The 24,936-nt window shown below is 43.5% G+C and overlaps 1 protein-coding gene across 1 annotated transcript in view; it reads left to right on the top strand.

Annotated features, from left to right (window-relative positions):
• The first annotated feature begins 872 nt into the window (after positions 1-872).
• Positions 873-24,936, top strand: part of TMEFF1 (transmembrane protein with EGF like and two follistatin like domains 1) — a 125,431-nt gene continuing 101,367 nt past the window's right edge. The window contains exon 1 of the mRNA XM_049830115.1: positions 873-1,250. Within this exon, the coding sequence (XP_049686072.1) occupies positions 1,013-1,250 (238 nt within the window). The 5' untranslated portion in view covers positions 873-1,012. The remainder of the gene's footprint in view (positions 1,251-24,936) is intronic.

The following is a 24,936-nucleotide window of genomic DNA, read 5'->3' as shown; positions in this document are numbered from 1 at the left end:
CCTGGCACCGGGTACCCGTGCAGTGCTTCTGACCCTCTGAAGCGTCTCCATGTAAGGGACTGGGAAAACCCTGGGTAGGAAAGGCACCGTGGTACAAAAGTCGCTACCTTCACCGTAAACATATTTATTTACTCGGATCGGTACAAACCCTCCCGCCGTACGTGCTGGGCTTCCGTCCAGTGGAAATTATCCACAACCCTTTCAACGGGTCAATAGCAGCGACGGTCTCTTCGCTTTCTTCCCCATCCCCACTCACGCCGCCTTATTAGTGACTAATAAACCATCTCGTGGGATGCCAGGCCACGCCGCCAGCGCCCCTCTTTCCCCGCCGCCCCTCGGGACCCGCTCTGCTCCCATTCACCCCTCAGTATCACCCCCGCACGCCTTTCGGGGGTACCCGCCACCCACCCGCTCCGGTCTCCGATCTCATCGGGGTGTCGTGTCGTGTCCGTCCGTCCGTCCGTCCGTCCCCCGCCCTCCTCGGCGGGGGCGGGCCGCCGCCGCCGCCGCCTCCTCCCGCCCTGCCCGCCGAGCGAAGAGAAGCCCCCTCACCTCCCCTCCGGTCCCGGGGGAGGGGGCTGCCATCACGTGTGCTTCCTCCTCCTCCTCCTCCTCCTCCTCCTCCTCCGCGGCGGCGGCGGCGGCAGCAGGAGCAGCAGCAGCAGCAGCAGCAGCAGCCGCCCGGGCTCCGCTCCCTTTGTTGCAAGGCGGAGCGGCGGCGCTGCCGGGCGCCGCGCACAAAGGAGGGCGGCCGGGGCGAGGCGGCCCCGCCGGCGGCCAAGCGCGGAGGCGGCCGCCGCACCGCCGGGGCCAGCCCTGCCGGCGACCGGGCGGCGGAGGAGGAGGAGGAGGAGGAGGAGGAGGAGGAGGCGGAGGAAGAGGAGGAGGAGGAGGAGGAAGAGGGAGGCGGCGGGTCTGCGCGGCCCGCCGCGGCGGGGATGCTGAAGGTGTGCTCGGGCGCGGCGGAGAAAGGACGGTCCCGCCCGGGCGGCGCCGCCGCGGGCTCCGGTTGATGCTGCGGGCCTGCCGCCGCCGCCATCCCGCTGCTTTTCGGCCCCCCCTCGCCATGCTGGGAGAGAGCCCGGCCGCCGCCCGGCCCCTCCTGCGAGCGGGACCCCCGCTGGCTCTCTGCTACACCTCGGCCCTCCTGGTGCTCGCCCTCTCCGCGCTGCCCGCCGGCCGCGCCTCCCACCCCCTGCCCGGCTCCGAGTGCCAGGGCGGCGGCAAGGGGAAAGGCATCAACTGCTCAGGTAATGCCCCGCCGGTTCACGCACCCCCCCCTTACCTTCCACAGTCCCCTCCCCCCCCCCCCCCGCGCCCTGCGTGGGGGCAGCCCACGCGTACACGTGGAAGAGAGCTGAGCGCGGCCCCCCCCCCCCCGCTCCGGTGGAAAACAAAGGAACGGCGGCCGCCCCGGCCCCGGGGGCTTCTCCGGGGGATCGAGGGGAGTCCCCCCCGGCCCCCCTTCCAGCCAAAGGGAAGGAGTTTGCCGCCGTCTCTCGGCTTTCGTCGTGCCCCCCCCCCCCCCCCCCCCCCCCCTCCGCCGCCGAGGCTGCCGTGCCGGCAGGTGCGCGCCGGCCGCCCCGGGTGGGCAACCGGTAGCGCGACCCCCGTGGGCGCTCCCACGGGCTGCTGCTTCGGTGTCACGCTGTTCCGGGGAAGGGGGATTTGCAGCCCAAACCCGGGGAAGGGGGGTGGGGGTGGGGGTGTCTCTCCGTCCGTCCTTCTGCCGGCTGCTGGGTAGGTGGGCGCTGGGTGAGGTGCAGGAGGGCAAAATGCTCCGCGGTGTGCGCAGAATGAGGGGTTGAGGGATTTTTCTTTTTCTTTCTTATTTTCCTGCTTTGGGTGCGTGACAGGAGGACGCTTTCTTGTGCCTGCCCATCCTATGCATGAGCGTATGCTGGTGTAGTACACTTTCGGCGTGGGCGAATTGGTTCGGCGTGACAGCAGCGCGTTTTTCTTCTATCTTGGGGGATACGGTGGTTTTAAAGTAGAGCAAAGTAAAGATATCCAATATAAAGTTTACAGTCTGTTAGAAAGACCTGTTTTTCTTCTGAAACTAATATTTAGAAAAGGTCATTTATTTTTTATTTTCTCCCTGAAAAAATTGCGGTCTATGCCTCCTACTGCTTTTTTAAAATGATAGGCTTATTCCGCTGCGAGGATCGCCAGCGAGAGCCACGCAAAGTGCCTTCTCCAAGGTGATGAATGTTCCTCGCCCTGTGCACAGAGCCCCCTGCTCCCATTGTCTTCAGTGGGATTTGGAAGGCAATTTCCATGTTGGAAGGAGCTCTCGGTTCCTTCCAGGATAGGGTCCCCAAACTGTATAACAGCTTTCAAGAAATGAGGGAATGGAATAGCGATCTTCCTCCCGATTACATTTTATAATACGGATAATGCTCTAAAGCAGGCTATCAAATTCGCAGGCCAGCAAACTGTGGCAAAATGATTTGGCAATACAATAAATCTAACTGCTGTTCACTCTGGATATGCTCGTTTGTTCTTCATTTTACCCGGCTTAGACATACACCGCGTCGGTGTGCGATACCACAATGCTACTGTTTTACTGCTGCCTGACTTTTTCATTCTATTTGTATGAATATCATGGTTATTTTTAAAGAGAGGTTAATAGGTTAATGTGTCGCTGGCGTTAGCGGCTTACCCATCAGAGACATGTGGGTCATTAGACCACGGCATGTGCATAAATCAGTGAGATTAAATATGGAAGGCTGAGGAAATATATGAGGAAGTTTCTAAGATAATGTGGAACACACGGATACCATTATTTAGAAACCATCACGGAAAGAGGGCTTTCCAACCTGCAATTAGAAAACTGTATGCTATATCGAAGACATTCAGACAGATTCGGTTCTACTAAAAATAGGCAGAAGCAAATATATGTGCTATATATGTACGTGCGGCAGGCGCTGCTTTTAGTGTAACTACAAAAATATGGAAGGAAAATTTCATTTAAAAATGCAGTAGTCGGATTCTGTTAACTGTTTCATGCAAAACTGCAGCGTTTCAGTTCTCAACATTTAATTTTGGAAGAACTAATATCAACACATAATATCCGGGACAGATTTTCCCCTCACTTACCTCTGCATAGCTTCATTAACTTTTACTGGATAAGCTACTCCCTGCAAAAGATGAGTTTCCTATATTTACGCATGGGGCCAGATGTTGGCATTAGCACCTTTCCCAGTGGACTGCTACCACGTACATTGCTATTTATACTGAAAGTTAAACTTAAGAACACTATTACTACTTTTTCTTCAGACATTTGGACTCTCTAAATTACTTTCCGTACTCGGAGAAGAAAAATTCTTTTCTCCTCTGTTATTTTGTCATTTCAATATTTGCATCAGCTTGATCTGCTGCCCTGGAACAGTTTCTTACACTTTTTGGGACAGTTCCTGAGCTTGTAACATTTTATCCTCACGAGATTATGTAGCTACCTTTATTTTTTGTTAAATTTTTAGGAAATGCTGAACTCCTCTCCTTTATTCCTCCAGAATATACTGCTTAAGAAGGAGTTTGCTGTAGTGGAAGAACATTGCAAGGGGGAGGACACAGGCAGACAACATGAAAATTAAGACAGCTTTTTCAGCCTTGATTCTGCCCCTTTGGCACATGCATTGCGGTTCAGTCTTTTGTTAAATTATGATATAATTGCATCATCCCTGGCCAAGGGAAGAACATATAATGAAGTGATTACAGCAGGAAACAGAGAATTAAGACATATCTGGAGTTAATGGATGATGTGGAGTTGTATGTGTTTGTTCATCTGTCAATCTGTACTTTGCTAAGCCAGGAAAATGGAATAGCTCCGTTTTACCCAGAGAGGGGTAAAAAACAAGTTGGTGTTTCTTTCTGGAAAAGAGAATCTTAGGCTGATGTTTTAGAGATGTTACATTATTCCCAGCGGTACCTGTAGTCATCTTCTGTAACATTTCTGATGCTCACTGACTGCCCGTGAGTAGGGTGGGGTGATGCTTGCTTCTCTGCTCAGGCTGTAAGATGGTCCTGTCCTTAATAAAGGCTGTGAACTACGGAGGATTACGAAGCATCCCGAGTGTAAAGGTAAGTACAAAATGTAGTTAGTTCATGAGCTCCTAATCCGCCGGTACTCTCCAGAGACACACACTGTGCGTGGGCATCTTCAGTTTCAGTTTCAGTCCGGTTGAATGTCTGGTGTGAGATACGGTCCGGTCACACGTGTGGCAGCCACAGGGGTTGCAATTTAATCATAACTGACCACGCGCTGAGGATTTCGGTGAGAGGTACACAGACTTAACAAGAGATACTGCTCAGTGCATTGGTTTGGATTTGTATGCCCGGGCTTTTAATTGACAGGGATATCTTTCTGTTGGTAAGCCTTTCAGCTTGCTGTTCCTTCACGTGATAAAATATGCTTGTTTGGGACGATTCCTCACAACTCCTATGAGTCTCATAGGCCATATGCTGCTCCCGGTTTCTTAAATTCTCTTTGAGTGAAGTGGGTAAAGATAAAATTGTTTCAAGAAGGCTTATTGAGGATTGAATGAGGTCAAGGAAAAATTAAGGACACCTTCTCTTTCATGGAATTCCTCTTCTGTGGGGTATGAATGCTTTTCTTTTGCACAGTCATAACAGTCTGAAATCATTTGTAGGTAAAAGTAGATGGAGATGAGGGAGAGGGAAGGGGGTAGAGAGACAAAGGAAAGTATCTATCCTGTGATAGGGAGATGGCCGAGTCTATGATGGACTGTTTATTGAGCATGGAAGTACAAGCGGTCGTAAAGCTTGTAAATTTTTAGAGGGAACAGCAGAGAAAGCTATTGTGAAGCCATCCTTCACCATATATATACATTATCTTAACTTTCAATATGCTTTAGAGAAATGGTTTCTGCCTTGAAATAACTCATGGAGTAAATTAGACAAACAGAGAATGTGGAAACAGTAGAAAAAAGAGAGAGGTGAAGCAGAGAACATGGTAAGCCAACAGAAGTACAAGAAGCACAAGCAAAATTCATGGGTTTTGATATTTAAAAATGTGGTGGGATGAGAAGGGAGGGGTAGACATCATCAGTAGGACAAAAGCATGTGAAGGCTGGACAGCAAGAGCGAGTCTTGAAGAGGGATGGGAGTGGAAGGTGTTGACTGGTACACGAGCAGAAGGGAGTAAGGAAGCAGTGTGAGAAAAGATACACAGCTGAGAGTGGGAGCAACTCACAGAGGATGGACAAGGGTGGCAAGAACTGGCTACATCATATGCTTTTGTTTTCAAAGCATGCCTTTTTCCCTCGTGTGAACAGTTTTACAGGAAGAAGGATTGGGAAGGGCACAAAAGGTGAGCAAGACAAGCAAGAGGAGATCCAGTTTAAATGCAGATTAGGCAGAAATGTCCAGGAGCGTGATCATAAGTCTGTGTAGTATAACAACAGGAGGGAAAAATTATATTAATTATGGATTACTGCACACACCCAGAGGGAGCAGTGCATTTAAAGTATGGCTACTGTCACTGTTACTGGAGGTGCATGTGGTACCACAGAAAAATAATATGTCTTTTTGTCTCATCCTTGCTTCTGTCTACTTTCCACCATCAATGAATGTGGTCTCATTCAGAATTTGAAAGTCTTTTTCCTCGGCATCTCCTGCTGAGGTTGTTGTTCCCCCACATCCTTGATGTGCAATGGAGGTTGTTTGATTAGGGACTCTTTGTTTCCATTACTTTGTTAGATGCTTTTGAGTCTGTCTTCCAGATTCTCTTGCGGGGATCCCCCAAGCTTTCTATCGCTGGATACCAGTGCTAGCAGAAGAGGCATAGCACGCATATTTCAAGAAGAAAATTATCTGCTCAAGTCTTGTCTGTGTAGCACTTTGATGTGGTGCATATAATATATTCGTACCTGCTCTAATCAAGAACTAGAAATTAAGAACATGTCTCCAGCATTTTGTGTGTGGGCCACCAGTGATGCCCTCTTGTTCAGTGCTTGACAGCTTGTGGGGATGGCAGAAAATGGCAAAATCTGAGGTCACGGAGGCCAAACCAAAGCAGGGGAGTACTTGGAATACTTTGCCTGAGCAGGACACTGTCTCTGCTTGAATGTTGCCCTTGCCTTTGCTAACTCTGCTTCCTTCCAAAAGGGTTTGATAGTTGCAGAATGAGACTTTGAGAATTTTAGAAGTTCTAAAAGCCCAAATGAGCATGACTATGGAAGGGTTAGAAACACAACATTTGGGGCACAAGCTCTCAGTGCCTCAGGAAACAGTTTCTTAGGGAGATGATTATTCAATCACCTTTGCAAGGGTTCCTTTCTCAGAAGCATCTGAGGTACATCAGCACTGAGGAGAAGGCACACTTTCAAAAATGCTATCTGGATTTATTGGCAAATTACAGCTTTAGGGTTCAAACCATAATGAACTGTCACTACTTTAAGGCATGTTACCTGTTGTGTATGAGCTGTGGTAGCTGAAAACTTTGCCTTTTTCCTTGGGATAAGAAGGGATCTAAAGCTACTCGTATCCGGTACTTCTACACTTGAGGTGAAGACTTGAGTTTACGAGTGAGTTGGCCAAAATGAGTTTTACTCATTTCTCTTTCTAGGCTTGCGTGTTGTCTGAACCTTGGGTCCAGACTGTCCCGGCTGTGACGGGGAAGAGCTGAACACAAGCGTGTAGCTCCCTTGGCCCTGCCTGTGCCCAATCCGCGTGGCAGACGTCAGCACGGATTTGGGAGGATATAAACCTCAGGCACTGCTGGTCTCTGGAGCTCGGCCTTGGTTTCTGCCTGGGCTCAGTGGGCACTCCCTGAACCGGAATGAGATGTGGCCTCAAGACTGGCTTTCATCCATGCTTACCAGCTGGAACAGACATACCCTTTGTGGGTTTTGTGAAGTGTGTGGGTGGGTGTGGGGGGGTGGTATATCATTCTAAATTACACAAGGCCAAAATAATTTGTGCTAAAGATACGAAGCCGTGAGAACATAAAAGCAGGGGATGGAAGAGAGGTACAAGCTCAGGTAAATTAGCCTAACTATTTTAAGAAGTATGTATCTTTTTATGTTTGCATAGATAAACTTGATCTGAAATGGTAGATGGGACTAGAATAATTGGTTATTTTATCTAAGATACTATGACTTCTGTTCCCATAAATGAATTATAACAGTCAAGCCAAATAAACTATGATATGTGTTTGTGCCAATCGAACTTCTGAAGTAAATGATCTGAACTCAAGTCAGGTTACATATCACTTTGAGAAACTATTGTAAGGTATGAATATAAATCAACTCTAAGTAAAAAGTAAAAACAATGATTAAAAAGAGAAATTAAAACTCAGACAGTAACATGCACATATTTGTTTCCCTTCAGTGTAATTACCTAGACATGAAATGTCCTTGCAGTACAGATTCTTATGCTGATTAAAGAGCCGAAAGGTAATTAAAGTAGAATTGGAAGTGTCAGAATAGCAGAAAATCATCTCGTAACAGGTGTCACTCCATCATTGTCACTAGTGGGAACTGGTAGCATGATGGAGCAATTGAGGCTTGACTGAAGGGACTGGATTGAATCCAATTTCTTTATCATTTTCTGAAAAGGGGAAAAAAGGAGCTATGTTTGTTGTGGAAAATATTGCCAAGGAAACATTCTTTCTGTACCAAGACCTCTCTGATAATTCCTGTTAAATGGAAAACAAGAAGTCTGGCCCTTTTCTTGCTATTGATGTAAGGATAAGTATTTTGTACTTATAGCCTGCTGGTTTTCTTCTAGAGCTGACAGTAGACTGGATAAAGGGGAGAGTTAATATTTACTTGGTCTTGAAAAACAAGAAGGTGTGGCCAAGGTCTTCGAGTAGAGAAGTACGAAGGCAGACAATCCCACAGTTATTGACAGGAGGCTCGATCTACCCTTTTCCTATAAAGAGATTATCACGTTCCACTATTGATCCGTCAACTGAAAGTGCTTGTGACTTTTCCAGCCTGTGGTCAGACTTTGGCGAGTGTCCACAAAGCAGGTAGTGGCAGTAGTTCCCAGAATAAGAGTAGCTGTAATATTTGGGAAGAAAAAATGCTGAGCACCAGGGATGTTGAAAAAGGATCTATTCTTCTGACTCTACACTACTGCTTATCCTCCTTGGTAAGTCCCTACAGATGCTGTGGAACGGAAGTGGAGGCAGAGGACATGTTGGCATTTTTGAGGTGAAAGCCTGTCTTTTTCTAAGCAGTCTGTAATATTCAATAGAGCTGAAGACCAAGGAAGTTCTTTATAAATTATTCTTAAAAAAATTGTTCTCTCCCAAGAATAGCATTAGATAATAAGAAAATTATAATTAAATAATGTGCTCTAATCTAGATAGTCCTCTCCAATTGCTGTAGTTTTTTCTTAGATCATCTTGAAATTCTAACAGTTTAGAAACACTGAGAAATATTGGAAGAAAAAGAGAAAGATTGTGAGAGGGTGGAGTTGCATTTTGTGGAGCTTCCAAGTGTGTAGAGAAAGGCTTGTTTGACTAAATCAATCCCTAGTAAATTTTATTTTATGAAACGATTTCTTGTGTGATATTTCTCTTCCAGAAAAGGATAAGAAGATACAGACAAAATCTGGTTAGGAGTAAGTTCAGCAATCATAATTATGATCTGATGAAATTAAAGTTTCCTGGAGAACCTTAAATCTGTCCCTTTGTCTTGATGAACAGCTACAATGTATCTCTAGTTCTAATTCAGTTCACAGGTGTCTTCAAGGGGATCTGAGAGCAGAATTATTTCATCTTTTGTTATTAGGTAGAGATCTAGCAGTGCCATTAGTTGTTTAAATATTTGGCATTTGTGGGTCATATGTTCTTCTATTTATTTATTTGTTTGTTTATTTGTTTATTTTTAAAAAGAAAAATATCAGGTCATTTTTCTCTCTTAAACATTCTTACCGGGGAACTTTGGTCTTCTTTGGAGTGGGGAGCAAGATGCCAGTGAAGGTCTTTGCCAGAATAGTGCCTAGAAGACTTCTGTTCTTGCTGACCTGGTTACATTCCCAGACCTGGCTGGATGGGAGCTGGGAGACAGACCAGGCTCCGCATGCTTTTGCATATCTATTGCTGATGTGAATTTCTCTGTTAAAGAGAGCAATCTAATGTTACACTGATAACAACGTTCAATTTTTTTTAAGTTGTTCTAAAACTGCCTCATTGGTCATAGTGCAGTTTGTGAGGAGGCGGTGTTTGACTAGCAAATCGGGATTTATTTTAGGATAATTTGAATTCTCATTATAGTAGATGATTTCCAAGGGCTGAAAAGACAGGGCTTTTCTGATAATAGATTATGTGTTACAGCAACAGTGTTTAAAGGATCTGGCTCAAAATAAAATTAAATCCTTCTAATACCTCTCTTTTGACTTACTATTATAAAAATAAATTCAGTTGCAATTACAGTCTTGAAACACCCACATTATACAACCATGTTCAAGCTGACAGGATCCTCATCCACGCTTCAAAAATATTGTTAATTAAGACCAGCAGGAAAACATGTGAAAATGAAAGAGAAGAAAATCAGGAATAAGACAGAACTGTCAGTGATTTTTCTGAAGCAACCTGGCTTCTCTCGGTAGCGGCCGCCGGCTCCTCCCTAGCCCGCTCTCCTTTGAGACCTCGCTATGCTCCCGTGTAGCTTAAATAGTTGCAAAACTCTCTGTGCTTTCCTAAGATGCATAGAGCATCCCGTGGGGCGCAGCTGGAGAAGATGACAGGTACGATGTTCTTGACAGACAGGCTATGAAATGGTTCTTCTCAGGTCCGGTCTGGAGGCCAAAACCTGAAATCTGGCTCTGCCCAGTCACACAGCCTCCGTAGGCAGCCTCATTCCAGCTGCCTGGCTTTCTGGCAGGCGACAGCCGGGTTCCTCGAGGAAAGGCCCTGGGGCATCTCCGCTGCCTCACACCAATCTGACGGGATCAATGTGGAAGCAGATGGGGCGAACGGGGGCGGCCGGGTGAGCCAGAGAGCTGGGTCTGTGCAAACTCCAGTTAATCTGCCCTCGATCACCATAGTGTGTTCGAGATGAACACGAAACGCTCAACTTTAGGAGCTTCCCATTAATTCCTTCGCCTTATTATTTCCCAGACCGGCACATTTCCACCCAACTTCAGGAGTTTGACACATTTCAGTGTTCACCTACTGCTGACCAAAAAATATCCTGCTTCAAGAAGCGCTTAACTCATCTCAGTTACTAACTCAGGTGAGCACTGCATATGGTGATGGAAGAAGAAACACACAGCCCCCAATGAAATCATGCTGTCACATCTACTTGCGTATGACTATAGAAAACCTATAAATGCACGTTTCAGCAGTGGGTGAGAAAATGCTCCGTTGCTTAAACCTAAAGCGTACAGAGGAGTTTTTTGTACCTTACAAAGGTTTTACTTGCTCTCCTATTCAGAGACTGTTTCACATACGACTACAAAGAATGAGTGATTAGATAAGCATCATTTGCAGAAGTTGCTAAATTTCCTCCAAAATTTTAAACCAAACAAAAATCTTAACAAAAGCAGCATAAAAGCTTGAGGTATGGGCTAGGTAAGGGTGTCAGTGCGAATACAGAAAATGCCCAAAATAGTCTAGGCACGCAAAATGAGGGAGTGCTTTTGAAAATGTAAGTTTAAATCCTTAAGGGTGTCCATAAAACACAAAAGCAAGATATAAAGTCTTTATCTGGTTGATGGAGGCAGCTCAAACAGTGTTTCCAACAGGTATTTCCATAGAAAGTTTGATTAAAATTTGTGTCTGGGTAGCAGTTTGTTGGTCGCTCTAAAACTCAGGGAAGCACTGATCTAATTAAATGTTTACATTTTGCTAATTAGTATTGACTGTGATTGTGTGCTGCCTTTATTATCTGATCCCTCTGGGAGAGGCAGAGGTCAGTGTGTTGTGCCGAATGGGTTCTCCGGGGCAGAGGAGAGCAGCAGAAAATCCTTAGAAAGGCTAAAGAAAGGGAACCCCCAGCCGAGCGATACCACCACGTGGAGCGGTGGGCAGATGAACTGTTACTTTCCTAAAGCACCGTGTCCCTCCAGCACCTTTTCCTTCATCCTCCACCTCTCACAGAAGTTTACCTAGACAATTCTGTGAGGCAGAGTTCCCTTTCTCTGTCTTGATTGGAAGTATAATTTTACGGAAGTATCATTTCAAGGTTATAAAAGTGAAAATAAAATAGGCAGACTCCTGTTGAGGTTATAGAAATCTTTTCTCATATAAAAAACATGGGTTGGGAAGGCAATTTATTTCATTGTATTTCTTCTCTGTTTATCTGCAAAGGATGTCCTTTTCTTTGCTTGTGTGGATGTTTATACCTACAGAGAATGTCTTTGCAAAAATAATTATATGTGTTTGAAATGTGCAAAATTGATTCTGAGCTGTAAGAAATACTCTTTTTCATGTCAGAAACTAGTGGCTGTGGTAGGGATGAAACAAAAATTTTGGCTACAAAACATAAAGAACAGCTTCCTATTTTATTTTTTTTTTTAAGTGAGAGGGGATTTATCAGTATCTCGATGCTCTTTGTTAAAACCTCTGACCGTAATATAGAAGAGTTATCCAGGTGAAGGAACACAATCTCCATATTTGCAAGTGATATTCATGCTGCTGGCTGAGCAAACAAAGAGGATCACTGGAACCAGACTCCGAATTTGAGTGTTTTGGGTGATTTATCTACCAGATGGTAAATGCAGTCCAATGTAAAAAATTAGTCTGGGAGTAGGGAATCAATCATCCAGCACACTGATCAGCAAAGGGATTTGGGTGTTATAGCAGAAAAATTAATGAGCTGGCAATCCACTGCAGAGCAGCATTAAAACAAAAAGATACTACACTGTAATAAAAGAGTCCTCACCCAGAAGACAAAAGAGACGAACATAGTGCTTTATTAGACACTTGATAAACCTAATCTAAAGCAGTGTATTAGATACCAAACCCCTAATATTATTCAAACATAATGATTAAAAAGTTCAGTATCAAAAGCTGGAAATCAGAGTTAATTTAGGAAAGTGAAGTTTTTTCACTGCTTTCACATTTGTTTCCCAAATACGTAGGTTCTTCTGTCATGGGAATTTCTTATTAGTACTCTATATTATAGTAATAGATATTTCTGTGCTATTTAAAGTCGCAGTACAGTGCATTCAGAATTACCTAATGAAAGATTACAAGAAACCAATTCTAGCTTTATGCCATAATTGTATCTATCTATAAAAATCTTGAAAATGTGTCCCTAGCCCCTTTCAGTTACTCAGGCCACAGGAGATCAGAAAAGCTTCACCACAAAAAGCTCTTCATGACTTTTCCCTGATTTTTCGTGGGAAGCCATTGAGTCTCCATCTAGAAAAGACTTGAGAAAAGGTGGCTCCTGTGCTCAATTTCAACTTTTTAATATTTTTTTTTTTTTTTATTCTAAGGATTAGGTGCAGGTTAGGCTCTTTGGAAAATGACATTATGAAATTCTAGCTGTAGGTCCCCTCTCAAGCCCGAGGCATCAAAGTTACTTCTGTGACTGCAGGTAGCTGAAAGAAGTAGGTTGGAGATGATCTCTTTTCTACTTGGAAAGCTACCTGAAACTGCTGTTGTGTGTCCTCTGTGCGTAATCGCTTTTATTTCTGAAAACAGCCAAGGAGATAGGAAACCTTAACGCCAGACTGTTGTCTGATTTTGGCCTTTTCCTGTTGAGTTTGGTTTTTTTCTTAGGGGTGGGGATTGGTAGGATGGTGAACAGCTAGCGAAGGACACACCAAAAATCTCCAGTGTCCCTGTACATCATGCAAATGGTAGCCCCAAATTGTCTTTCACTAACTTACTATTTTGTGCTTGGGTTTGGGGGTTTTTTTTGTTCTTTTTTTTTTTTTTTTTTTTTTAAATGACTCCTGGAGAAAGATTTCTACAAGCACAGGGGAAAGGAGTTGGTGGTCTGACTACCTAAACAGTAGAGTGAAGCCCACTACCTAAGGAGTTTTTCCAGAAGCGCTAACTAGTGCTTAAAATCAACAACAGCTCCTAGATCATGGTCCCTGTGAAAAACAGATTTCTCTATGTACAGAGTAAGCAGTAAGAACCTGCAAATATTAGTCTCACAGCTCTACAGATTAGGGGTGTAGAAACAATGATTTTCCATAGACTTACAGGAACTGCAGGCAAGCCCATACCAAAGTGATGGAGTCGATTGCCTACATTTCTCCGAGCCCCAAAGACACGTTTGCCTTAAAATTATGCAGAGCCTGTAAAAGTAGTTTCTGATGCTGTACTGGATTATACTTACACAGCTCGAGTGCTAATCAAGTTCAGCCTGAGTATAAATAGGAACTGTACCTCAGTCACTGTTTGTGTATCTCAGGGCTGAAATTGGCCTTTTAGTTAATTTCAGTTGTATGGGTGTGAGACAAAGGGCAGAATTTAGTCATGTGCATATTTACATGTAAGTTTGGGGTTTTTTTCTCCTGCTATATTTATAGGAAGATTTTTGCTGGCTGTATTTTTTTCTGCCATTTTGGATGCGCACAACACTGTTAAAGATGGCTGACCAAGGCTGTGGCCTGAGGGTGCCTGCGGCCCCGCACTCAAACAGAAAATGCGGATTAAATTCGGATTGGCGGCGACGTAAGGTCTATCGGTGCCACAGCAGCAAGGTGATTCAGAACAGGGGTGATAACGCGTCTGTGATCCCAGTCTTGTCCCCCTGGCCCAACGTGGCTGGACCTGGGGGGAGGAAGGGGCTCCGCTTTTCGCTGGCTTGGCCAGCGGTTGGAGGACGCCCGGCAAAGTCAAGATCTCCTTTGCGGTGTCCAGGTGAGGGCAAAATGAGAGCCAGCGAGTCAAAGTTCCTTGATTCTCTGCTGTACGCTAGGTAATAGCAGCTAATTTATGTCAATTAGGAAGTGTCCCTCAAGAGCTGTAAGCTGACACCGGGCGTATTTTGGCAGCGTCCGCTAGCTGTGCTCCTCGGCCCCGGGAACCGCAGGGAAGACAACTCATGAGCTGGCTAATCCGCCGTTAACATTTGCCGAGGGAATCCCCAGCAGGGAACCGTGAATAATTTCCACCTGCTTCATACTGCAATGAGTGGCACAACGGGGACGGTGGGGGGGGACGGATGAATATATTGAAGGAGAAGTGGCCTCCTGCCCCTCCTTTAAAGAAAGCTTGTTTCTTAGCCCGAAATACTGGGCATCACAGGTCTAGCAGGGCTTTGTCCGGCTTGGCGGAGCGGTGGGCTGCAGAGATGCCATCGGCTCCGAGCGAGCTGGAGCTCATCAGTTCTCTGCGAAGCTGGTGGCTCGACCAGCTCTACGATGGCCATCGCCGTAAGAGATGATGAGGCAGGAGACATGCCTTGCCCTACGGATGCCACGCCGTAGCCCGACTATAAACTCGTGGCCCCCAAAAATCCGTTCGAGGCTGGCAAAGAGGGGTAGCAGGAGCTTTGGGAATTGTATTTCTCCTTGTGTTTCAGTAAGGATAAATGAGCAGGCAGAGGGGAATTATTAGCTATAGATTTAGCTGACAAGGATACGTACGGGAGAAAAACGTATTTCAGTAGGCTGAGCGACTCCTCAGCGGTGATCTGTTTTTTAGAAGCGTAATACAGTTGTTAAAGTTCGAAAGGAACGGAGCTGGTGGCTCAGGTCCTTCCTGGTTTCTGTAACTTACTGGAATGACCAGAATTCATTAAGAAACATGAACAATCAACCGGGGGCTTGTTTGTTTGTTTTCTCGCCCTAACTTTTATGTGGCTGGTTATTTTGTTACTTTTCCAGGGGTTTTCTGACTGTTTAATTACGGTTTTCAGAACTAGCCCTAAATAGCATAGTGTATGGGTGTTTGGAGGAGAGGGTTTATGCAAACCTAATTATGCTCCAGCACCATTCATACTGCTTATGTTTCAGGGATATTACCCAAGAGTTGATTTATTTCCTTTCTCTGTATACAAAATAGGAATCTAATACTATTTTTACAAAGATATGTGTATCTTAAGAATGCACCGCAATGATTTTTCTAATTTATAGGTCTGTTAAAGGATTTTAATGAGACCGAACTGCAAGAGGAAACTGAGTTTTTTGTATTAATTTGGAAACTACCAGATTTAACTGTTATGTTTTAATCTCTTACATGGAAAATACTCTCTTGTTGGAATTAGCTTCTATATAATATTCTGAAAATAAAAAGGTACTTTGTCTTTTCTTTTTAAATCAGTAACTACTTAAGATATTTTTATAAGTTCTTGCTTTTGATGTAGACTGGCAGGGTCTGTGGGGATGCGGAGGTATGATTCCCTCTAATTAAGTTTTAAAGTGTATCCCTGTTGTTTCCTTCTTGAAAAGGGCCATAGCTTTGGAGCATTCAGTGCTGGCACTTAAAATCTTTCTGACCACAAATACTGTAACAGCCTTTAAATTTTTGTTGGATAACTCACCTTTTTAAGTAAGTCAATGTTTCCTTTCCTGTATCTAGTTAGGTTCTGTAACTTACTGAGAAATAGGTATTTCTTTCTGTGCTTTTAAATAGAAAGGTAATATTCCCACAAAAGAGCTTGTCATACACACTGACTGTCATGCTGACAGTCTGTCATCTACATGGCTGGAAGAGATCTCCCATGGCATTGAGCCTCCTTGGTCACTATTTCCACACTCGAGCCTACTACTCAGTCTCGCCCATTTCTTTCCGATTAACCCCACTATATACTGTTTGCTTAACCGTGTCCTACCAATGGAATTTAAAACTTTGTTTAAAAAGCTTAATATGCAGCTTATAGTAAAGAAAACAGAATAAAGAGAATAGACATTAAGGACATTATTGTAAATATTCTTACAATAATCTTGCTCTTATAACTTCTGTGTTCAGAAATTTCCCACCTCAGGAAGATAGCCAGTAACTTTTTTGGATGTATTTTCAAAGATCTCTAAAATTTACATGTGGACTAGACTAGCCTTAAAACTGCCTTACACTTTTTTGTGTTAATTAGACTTTAAGTTTGGTTGGTAGCTTGGATGTTAGGAAAACAGTGGATTAGGGTACTTAGTTTTTTTAAATAGAACTTGATATGTTCAATGAACAGCTTCCACTGCTGTGAATTATTGCATCCCGCTTGAATTGCTTTGAGAAAAAAAGCATCCAGACAATGACAAATGCCCAATTAGTGAATATATTTGGAAAATCTGATTTGAGCAACTTGTCTAGCATTGCACAAGGACATAAAATTTATGTTTGCTCAAATAACATTAATTCAGGAATCTTCTTGTTTCTGAGTACTTGATTTGATCTTCTATTATGGCTCTGCTTAACATAGGTTCCTTTGGAAAAAAACAAAAGAACAACCGTCCCCACTAACAGCAAGGGAAAATACAGGTATTTCATAGGATGGACTGATTTTTAAGTGGCCATAAGGAAGGTTAAAACCATTATATCCTGGCAGAGACCTCTCACTGTAATTAATGGCATAATGGGTACCACTGAAGTAGTTCTCCTCTGTCAACCAGCCACCTGAAAATAGACACAGTATTTTTCTATATACTTCCTGGAAAGCAAAGACCTAGCAGCCCTGGGCTCTCTGTCCAGGCCTGGGATCCCGTGTGTTCCAGTGGTTTTTTTTCACCATCCTTGCCTCTTCTGCTCTGTGGTCCCTCTCCTCTGGCTTTTCTCGTGGTCTTTTTTCCACCTCTGCTGTACCTGCCAGCTCTCTTTCCTTCATAGTCCGTTCACTGAGACCATACAAATACGACATGTATGACAAATACACAAGTTTGCCAGTGTTGATTTTTGGTGCTGAAGCCACAGCTCACCTGGGACACCACGAAGAAGGAGCACATGGAAGGGGGAGCCTGTGACCAATTCTGCTGGTGGTGTGTAATAGATAAACCTCTTCTAGCAGCTTCAAATTTCAGGTGGATTGGATGTACTTTCCCATAGCAGAATACAATGGTCTGAGCCTTGGAAATCATACCTCCTTCACTGCACCTCATATGTCAGTTTCTGCATGCAAATGTGGAAGAGTTCAAACACCTTAATGGTACAAGTTGCAATTTTGTTACTTAAAAAAAAAAAAAAAAAAAAAAAAGACGAAACACCGTATGCACCCCAACTTCATTCTTAAAAATTACACAGCTGGAAATTTTCTATGAAAACAATGAGCCTATGTGCTATAAACAACTTAAAACATGATCTCATGATGGAAAATGTTATACAACGTTAACTAAAAATACAGTTCCCAGCTCTGTGTATTATTGCGACTTTAGAGTTAGCAAGTTGCATTAAAATCAAAGAACTCCACATTTGCTCAAAAAGCCATTCAGAGGTTAGAAAATGCCAACATTTTGGACTATGAGACTCACTTTCTCAAATAAGTCAAATACCCTCATTTTCATGGGGATGTTTCTGAGATTCCCTCACAACTTAGCCTGCATAAATTGTGTACAGCTTTATTTCCCAGGCTCAGTAAGCTTGTCTATTTCTTGTTACGGAAAGGAAAATAATACACATGTAACAAGTATTTATGGTATTTATCTCATAGAAAAATCAGCTCAATAATGTCATTAGAGAACACTGGAAAACACTTTTGCAGAGCAGGAAGGGGAATTTATAGGGTTTAGTTTTGGGGAGGCTGTTGGTTTTGTTTTTGGTTTTTAAATGTGACAGAAATCCCAATTTAAAGTATGGTTTTATGAGCCAAGATATTGAGAATTGACCTTGCCCAGGGTTTCACCCTCCTGCTCCTGGCTGTGTACCCCACCACAGACCTCGTCCTACCTCAGCCTTCAATGCACCCTGCTCTCAACCGGGACACCTCGCTAAAAAGTGGCAGAACGCTAATGCAGCAAAAAGTGGATATTTGTGGTACTGACTCACTGACTGTTGTGAGAAGTACCAGATGTGACAGAGCCACGAGGCAGAGAGCAGGGAGAGATAACGAGGAGATGGGAAGCCTCGTCCCCCTCGGCAACCTGCGAAACCAAACCCTTCTGGAGAAGGTCCTGGAGAAGGTCCTGTGGTGGGAACTCCTGCCAACGCTTCCCTGCCCGGCCGACGGAGCGGCGTGAACTCCAGAGGTTAACCAAATAGGAAGATAAAGTCCTTAGGACAGAAATGGTACCTCTTTGCTTGGCCGGTGAGGCCATATATGTATTTTACATACGTATGGAATGACTTTTGAGTGAGTTCTTGGTGTTTCTCCTTGAACACACATCGCATGTTCAGACTTGCATGTCTCCCTGGCTTGGACAGACTCACTACAGCCATCAATACGTCTTATGCCATAGGTTTTCATCACAACACTGAAATAATGAATTTCAGTATTTCTTTTTCTGCGTAACAGGCAGAAATCTTGTGGAGTAAAGATCTGATCTTTCTGAAAATGGGGAGTAGTGTGTGGGGTGGGGTGTAATCAGATCACCAGGGAAATTTCCCGCAGATTTTCAGTGTAACTGAAGTCTGTCAGAAAAGGTTTGTTCCCTCTTTCAGAGTCTTACATAGCCAGTATAGAAACACTGCATATGATTAATTTTCTTGTTTAATTTGCCTTGTTCTTCATATTACACTTCACTAAATATATTTACTTTTATTTCTGCCATTCCACATGGCAGAATTTATCTGCAAGAAAGGAATTTTAACAGCAAGAAAGGTTTTACAGACAGAGAGTGAAAAGGCAAAACATGAGGTAGGAATCTAATGCAAGATGTTAAGCACTGTCTTTCCCAAAATCGAGGAGCAATTAAACTTCTTATTCCACTAAAGAACTTGAAACCTGTGAAGTAATATTGTAGCATAATGGGAAGCAACTCTTAATGAGCTTATGCGGTTATTGCAAGTTAAAAGCAGTTGCATGTTTGGCTAACAAAATACTGGGAATACATTATCATTAAATGCTGGTGATAATGCAGTCACAACAATAGCAATATACATAAGCCTCACAGAACTATTAAATTTACTGTATCTTCTATGAGGAGCAAAAACAAGCAAAGAAAACAAGACACAGCTGTAGGGAGAAAGAACCCACAGGATTAAACCAAGAAAGCACAGTAGCTGACAAAAAAAGAGCAATCAAGTTCACCTTGAATGACAAAACCAAAACAACCCCAAACAAAACAAAACATGAACCTATCTCAGAGGAACCCTCTTTTTCAGAGTTAGTGTCTCTGGAACCATGCTTGGTGGGAGATTTTAATCACCTAATCAAACAAGTAATAGAAACATTAATGATTTCTAACCTGCTGAAACTCGGCATCTCTCGGGGTCTGCTTCGTCACCTGAACTTACACGATCTGCATCTGCCAGTTTGGCTCATGAGCACAAAACCCAAGGAAAAAACAGGCTGTTTCTGAGAGAGCTGTGTGAACCCTCTGTGCTTTAGTAAGACAACTGATTGAAACACTGCGTAAAATATACAGTTGGTTTTTTTTCCCCCCCTTGTGTTCGTGGAAGCAGCCTTCCCAGGCACTGGACAGTAGGGAAGCTGAGGACATGGTGGCTGTACCACCCTTCTGCTCCTGCCCTTCCCTGCAGCCTGGTGTCGCCTCTGTGTTTACCCATGGTGTCTTCTGTCTCTGCACAGGCCATGGATGAAGATGTTCAAGGGTACGTGTCTCTGGTGTACCCGGCCTGTTACTGGCTACTGATGGCATGTCAAGGCGTTGATCACTCCCTTTTGAGCCTGGCAGTCCAGCCAATTTGCAGCCAAGCTGTCTGTCCCACCTGTATTTCCTTAGCTTGAAACGGAGACTGCTGTGGCACGTAGTGTCGGAAGTCTAAATGTATTCTACCTCTACCACTCTCCCTTCAGACTCTTCCTTCATGGAAGAGAGTGAGTGGAGTCAAGCGTGATTTGCCCTTGAAAAAATTCCATGCTGGCTGCTCCTGCTAGTCTTCTTGTCCTGTCTGTCTTTGGAGATGGATTACGAGAGGACATCGCCCAGGGACTTCCCAGGGACTGAGGTGTGGCTGATTGTTTCCCAGGTCCCCTTCCTTGCTTGTCCTTCCATAAAAATGGGAATTATGTTAGCCTTTTCCGTGTCATCAGGAGCCTTCCCATGTGACCTTGATTTTTCACAGGTGATTGACAACAGCTTCACAATCACATCAGTCAACTCTCTCAGATCCTTGGGTGAAACCTGGCCTGATGGATCTGAACACACCTGGTTTCTCTAAGTAGTCTCTAACCTGTTGCTGCTTTGCTGTTGGCTGGCCCTCTGTTTTCTGACCAGGGTTTGATACTTGCTGGGACTTGGGAGCAGGCTTTGTCTACGAAGACTTGTAAGAAAGGACACTGAATGCTTCAGCCTCTTCTTTGATGCCTGTTGCTTGTCTCTTCCCCATCCGGCAACAGACTCACATTTTTCCTGACCTTTCTCTTGCAAATAGCATTCTGGTAGAATTGTTTCTTTTTAACCTTAATGTCCCTTGCTCGCTCCAGCTGGGCTTTTGCCTTCCTGTTTTTGTGCCAGAGTGCCTAGACAATGCTTTTATTTTCCTCCTGTCTTGCCTATCTTTATTTATGCTTGTGTGCTTCCTTTTTGTATTTTCAGTTCATTAAGACTCTTCTCAGCCAAGCGGGTGCTCTGCCAGAAAGGTGCGCTCAGGATAGGGAGTAGTCAGAGCCATCTAAAGGTGTACTTGTGGAAAATACAGCGGGTGAGTGACTTTTCTAAAGGCACTAGATTTGGGCTGATGAGGGCAAGGAATTTAATATAAGGCGTAGCGGTGTCCTTGTTTGTCCAGGAAGAGGAGGTTGACCGTAAGGAGATCAGGGTGGGTGAAACACCACACCGTTCATCCTGCTTTTCGGTACATTTTTTCATTTCATGCTAAACTTCACATTACTGCAGCCGCGTTGCTACCAAGGCAGTTGCACACAATTGACTGTGTGGAGTCAGAAGTGGATGGGGCAGCAGGGGAGTAAGGAGAGCAGAGAGCTTTCTGGGGAAATGGGAAAGTTGCATCCATCCGTGTGGGGAGAGTCTGCTGAAGGTCAGGGTGTAAGGGGAGCTGGAGAGGGTAATTGGCTGGATGTCAGAAAAGGTGTGTCAGGATGGCGGGTGAGGAAAGTTATTCCTCGGAGAAGAGGAATTTGAAGATTAAAAGATCAGAAGGAAGAGTTCATTATTAAGTCTGAGTCAAGTGGCTGAGGCTAAAACAAGCGAGAAGGGAAAGGTCTTCGGTCAGGAGTGAATGAAGATGAAAGTTGCTTGAGTTCAAGGTAAAAGTTAAAGAAGCTGGAAGAGGCAAACAGAAGAACAGAAGGAATAGTAGAAAGGGGATTTGGAGACATCATCTTGGAAAGAAAGAGGAAAAATCCTCTTTTTGGCCTCAAAAAAGGGAGAAGGCACGGTGTGAGATCAGGAACCCTTCCTCGCTGTTGGGGAGCAAAACTGGACGTTGAAGTAGCAAACCTGGACGTTTGTGAGAGAAGAGACTGTGGGTGGCTGTGAGACAGGGCGCAGTGCGGAGGGCGCAGCGGGGAGGGCGAGTTCCTGGGCCCCAACCAGGAAAAGCAGCTGGAGAACGGGGAGTCGAAAGAGGGAGAAGAGAGTAAGGGGTGGTATTGCATCTAGCTGAGGAATGGGCTAAATGAGAGAGAAAGTAAATTAATAGGAAAGCGGAATTTGTTGGAAGATTCCTGAAAAAAACCCCCCTTCTACATCAGGAAGCAGGAGGGGGGAAATCAGTTAATCAACAATCTAATTTCTTTCTTCTTTTTTTCTGTCTTTCTTAAAACAAAACCCCAGAAAACCAAACCTTCCCCCAGCCGGTGTATCTTTATCTAAATCCTTTTATCAGTTACTGTGGTTTCCAGTTAGGAATACATATATATATATATATATATATATATTCTCTGTTTAACAGTCCATGAGGAAAAATGACAGATTAAACCCCTAATCCTGAAAATATGCACGTGCTTAATTCTGTAGTCACATACTTATGTTCTTAACTGTTTTGTTAGATCAGAGCTGGAGTGCTCAACTGCTTTAAATATTGAAAATGAAGGTGCTTTCAAAAGGATTTAATACCGTTTCAGACTTAACAGATTTGGATATTAGATCAAGAATACTTAAAAAAACCCAAAACACCCTGAAAGACACACATAATTTTTAATTGGCTATGGTATCTTTATACAACGGTAAATTCCATATATTTATCATGCATGAGATTTTCAAAGCTGAAGTTACTTAATGTTTATTGGTACCTTTGAAAATCTCCTCCCAATTAATTTCAGAAAAATATATGTTCAAATCCAAAATTAAATTAAGACACATATGATGCTGGACCTAATCTGCAGTGACTGGACCAAGTCTTTAAATTAAAACTGGCTAGGTATTTTTCTGGTTTGGAATCAGAAATATGGAACATGCACAAGCTGGTTTTTGTCTTTATCATTCATACCCAATTCATTCAAAACATTTTATTAAGAATTTTTAATTGAGATTTTTCATTGGAACATTTAGTTGTGCTGTCTAGTTAAAAAGAATTAAATTATACTGTCAGGGTTTTCTGAGCATACTCTGATTTTATTCCTAGAGTTCCATATTAAAATGAATGAGGTTGATGTGACAGAAGTTTATAAACTCATTTAGAGGCCATTCTATTTAAAAAATATAATTAATTTTTGCATTATTTTCTTATATGTTGCAAACTTTTGATGAAGAAAGTTAGATCGGTGACAAAGAAGCCGTGCCCTTTTTTTCCTCTGATTAATATTGTTTATAACTATGGAATCACCCAGTGTTTTATTTTTATCCCATAGTCTCTATGGAGAAATTCACAAACACTGTGATTTTATATCTGTGACTTAGAAAAATAAGTCTTATTTCTGTCTTCTTTTATGTGGTTATTATCCAACATAAATGTTACGTTACTACACTGTCAAAGCTTAATGTAGACATGCTGATCTTCATTGACTTTTATCTTGGCAACTGCAAGAGGTTCTTTGATGAAATTTAGTATCCTGATTTAGGCTCTCAAATCATTACATTTACCTATAGGTGGGGTTTTTTGCATATTTAAAATTGTAGTATAAATATGCAAGTTGGTTTTGAAAGACAATTCAGAAACGATTATAATTTTCTATGTGTTGCAAGAATTTTGAGAAAATTAATGTTGCTTTCTGTTCAGGTCTTAAAGTAAGGGGCTCATAATTAAATGTTTTGATCTGGTGACTTAGTGAAAACAAGGTGCCTTGTTGCATAGTACAAGTGTAAGAGAATGCATGTTTTGGAGAAAAACAGGTTGGAGGAAAGGTGATGAAAATAAATGTTTCTGTATGGAACCAAGACCCTTTTGTGAAAGCCGATTTTTACAGCTGTGTTTGAAAAACATATATTAAATACAGGAGGCACAGTTACGGGCTCTCCTTCAGCTCCAAGGGAAACACGGTGTCCTGGTGTGCTGTCTCAGAAGCAACACAGGCCAGTGACTGATTCATCAGAAAGTCTTCTAGCTGAATATTCCTCCCTTGAATGCACCTGCCAGCCTAAAAAAGGACCTGCTACTTCTGGAAAAACTTTGCTGAGTCTGAAGCATTCGGGAAGCAGAGAGGAAGACAATGTAAGGACCATCTGCTTTTCTTTCCATAGCATGAGGCCATCTGGGTCGTACTCTGCTCCCATATTTTCTGCTCCACACTGTGAGGAAGACAAAGCAAATGCTCTGTTGGTGTGCTTATCTTGTACGTACAGTGATTTTTATGTTGAGGTTGTCCCTGGGACAGCATGTTTTAAGTTGTCTGACATTCAAACAGTGTTTGGATTTGACTGAGCTGTCTGACAGATTAATAACACAGTGGATTAGAGCTGGACATGTGCATTATGTATGTGTGTATATAATTTTTGTAAGGTTGGATGAAACACATGGCCTTGTGCCTACAAAGGCGCGTTCTCCCTGTAATGTGTTCCTGTAGCAATATGCTGGAGTAGCAATAGTGTTACTAGTATACTAATGCTAACAGAGTTACTTCTGTAGAAATAGTATGCTAGCAGAATTACTCCGGTAGAAACAGTCTATATTCTTGAGCAAGAATATTTCTGGCAATATCTTTGTAAGAAATTGTCTTGCAGCCCTTGGGAAGCAGCTCATTGCTGAATTCAGCAAGTATCCCATCCTCTGGCAGCAGCCCTGTGCATGAGAAACACGGCAGCATCTCCAGCTTTTCACAGTGGATGCAATTTAGATTTCAGAAACTTCCTCTGCAGTCCATCGCTTTCTTGATTTCATGGATCTGTGCTCTTTTGGTGGGGGTTTTTTGGCTCTCTTGCTTTTTGCCACCCTTTCCCTCTCTGAGATTCTTCTTATAGACAGCCTTCTCCTCTTCTCTTCTCTTCTTCTCCTTAGCCTTGCGGTATTTCATTATTTCATAACAGGCTTATGGACAGTGGAGATAACGGCAGCCCTTCCACCTCGTCTTGTTCCGCTAATACGTTGCTGTAACAAGCCCAGAGCTGTGGTATTTGAGTACCTGCCTACTGCGCATTAAACAGAACGATAGCATTTGTCATGTAGGATCGTCTCCTTTTCTCTCTCCATCCCCTAGGGAAAACTGGATGCTGATTATATTGCTATACTTAATGAGTTTATTAGTGAAGCAAAAGTTGAGGAGTAAGAAAACGCAGACAACAGGCAAAAAATTGAAGGACCAGATTTGTCAAGACTCTCAGGCACTGTAAAACTGTCTGAGGCAGAGCACGGCTCGTCTCAGCAGGAGATGGAGCGCTCCCCGGGGACCGCGGAGTATGCCGTCTCTGGGTCTAAGGACCATCGCAAACATCATCATTGGATATGCAAGGGACAATGCGTTTCCTAGCGTTTGTGCGTTCAGTCATGCTCTGTGTTTGGCCAAGTGCCGTTGTCGTCTTTTTTCATCAAAACTCACATCTTCCAAGAACTCTTTGTGCTTTATGCTGACTGTTATTCTACTTTTTTTTTTCTCTTTTCTCATCTTGAATTTC

The sequence above is a fragment of the Accipiter gentilis genome, chromosome 27, assembly GCF_929443795.1.
Source record: "Accipiter gentilis chromosome 27, bAccGen1.1, whole genome shotgun sequence".
NCBI classification, from domain to species: Eukaryota; Metazoa; Chordata; class Aves; order Accipitriformes; family Accipitridae; genus Astur; species Astur gentilis.
Note: the sequence above shows the minus strand (reverse complement) of the source record. Positions and strands in the feature narration are given on the sequence as shown.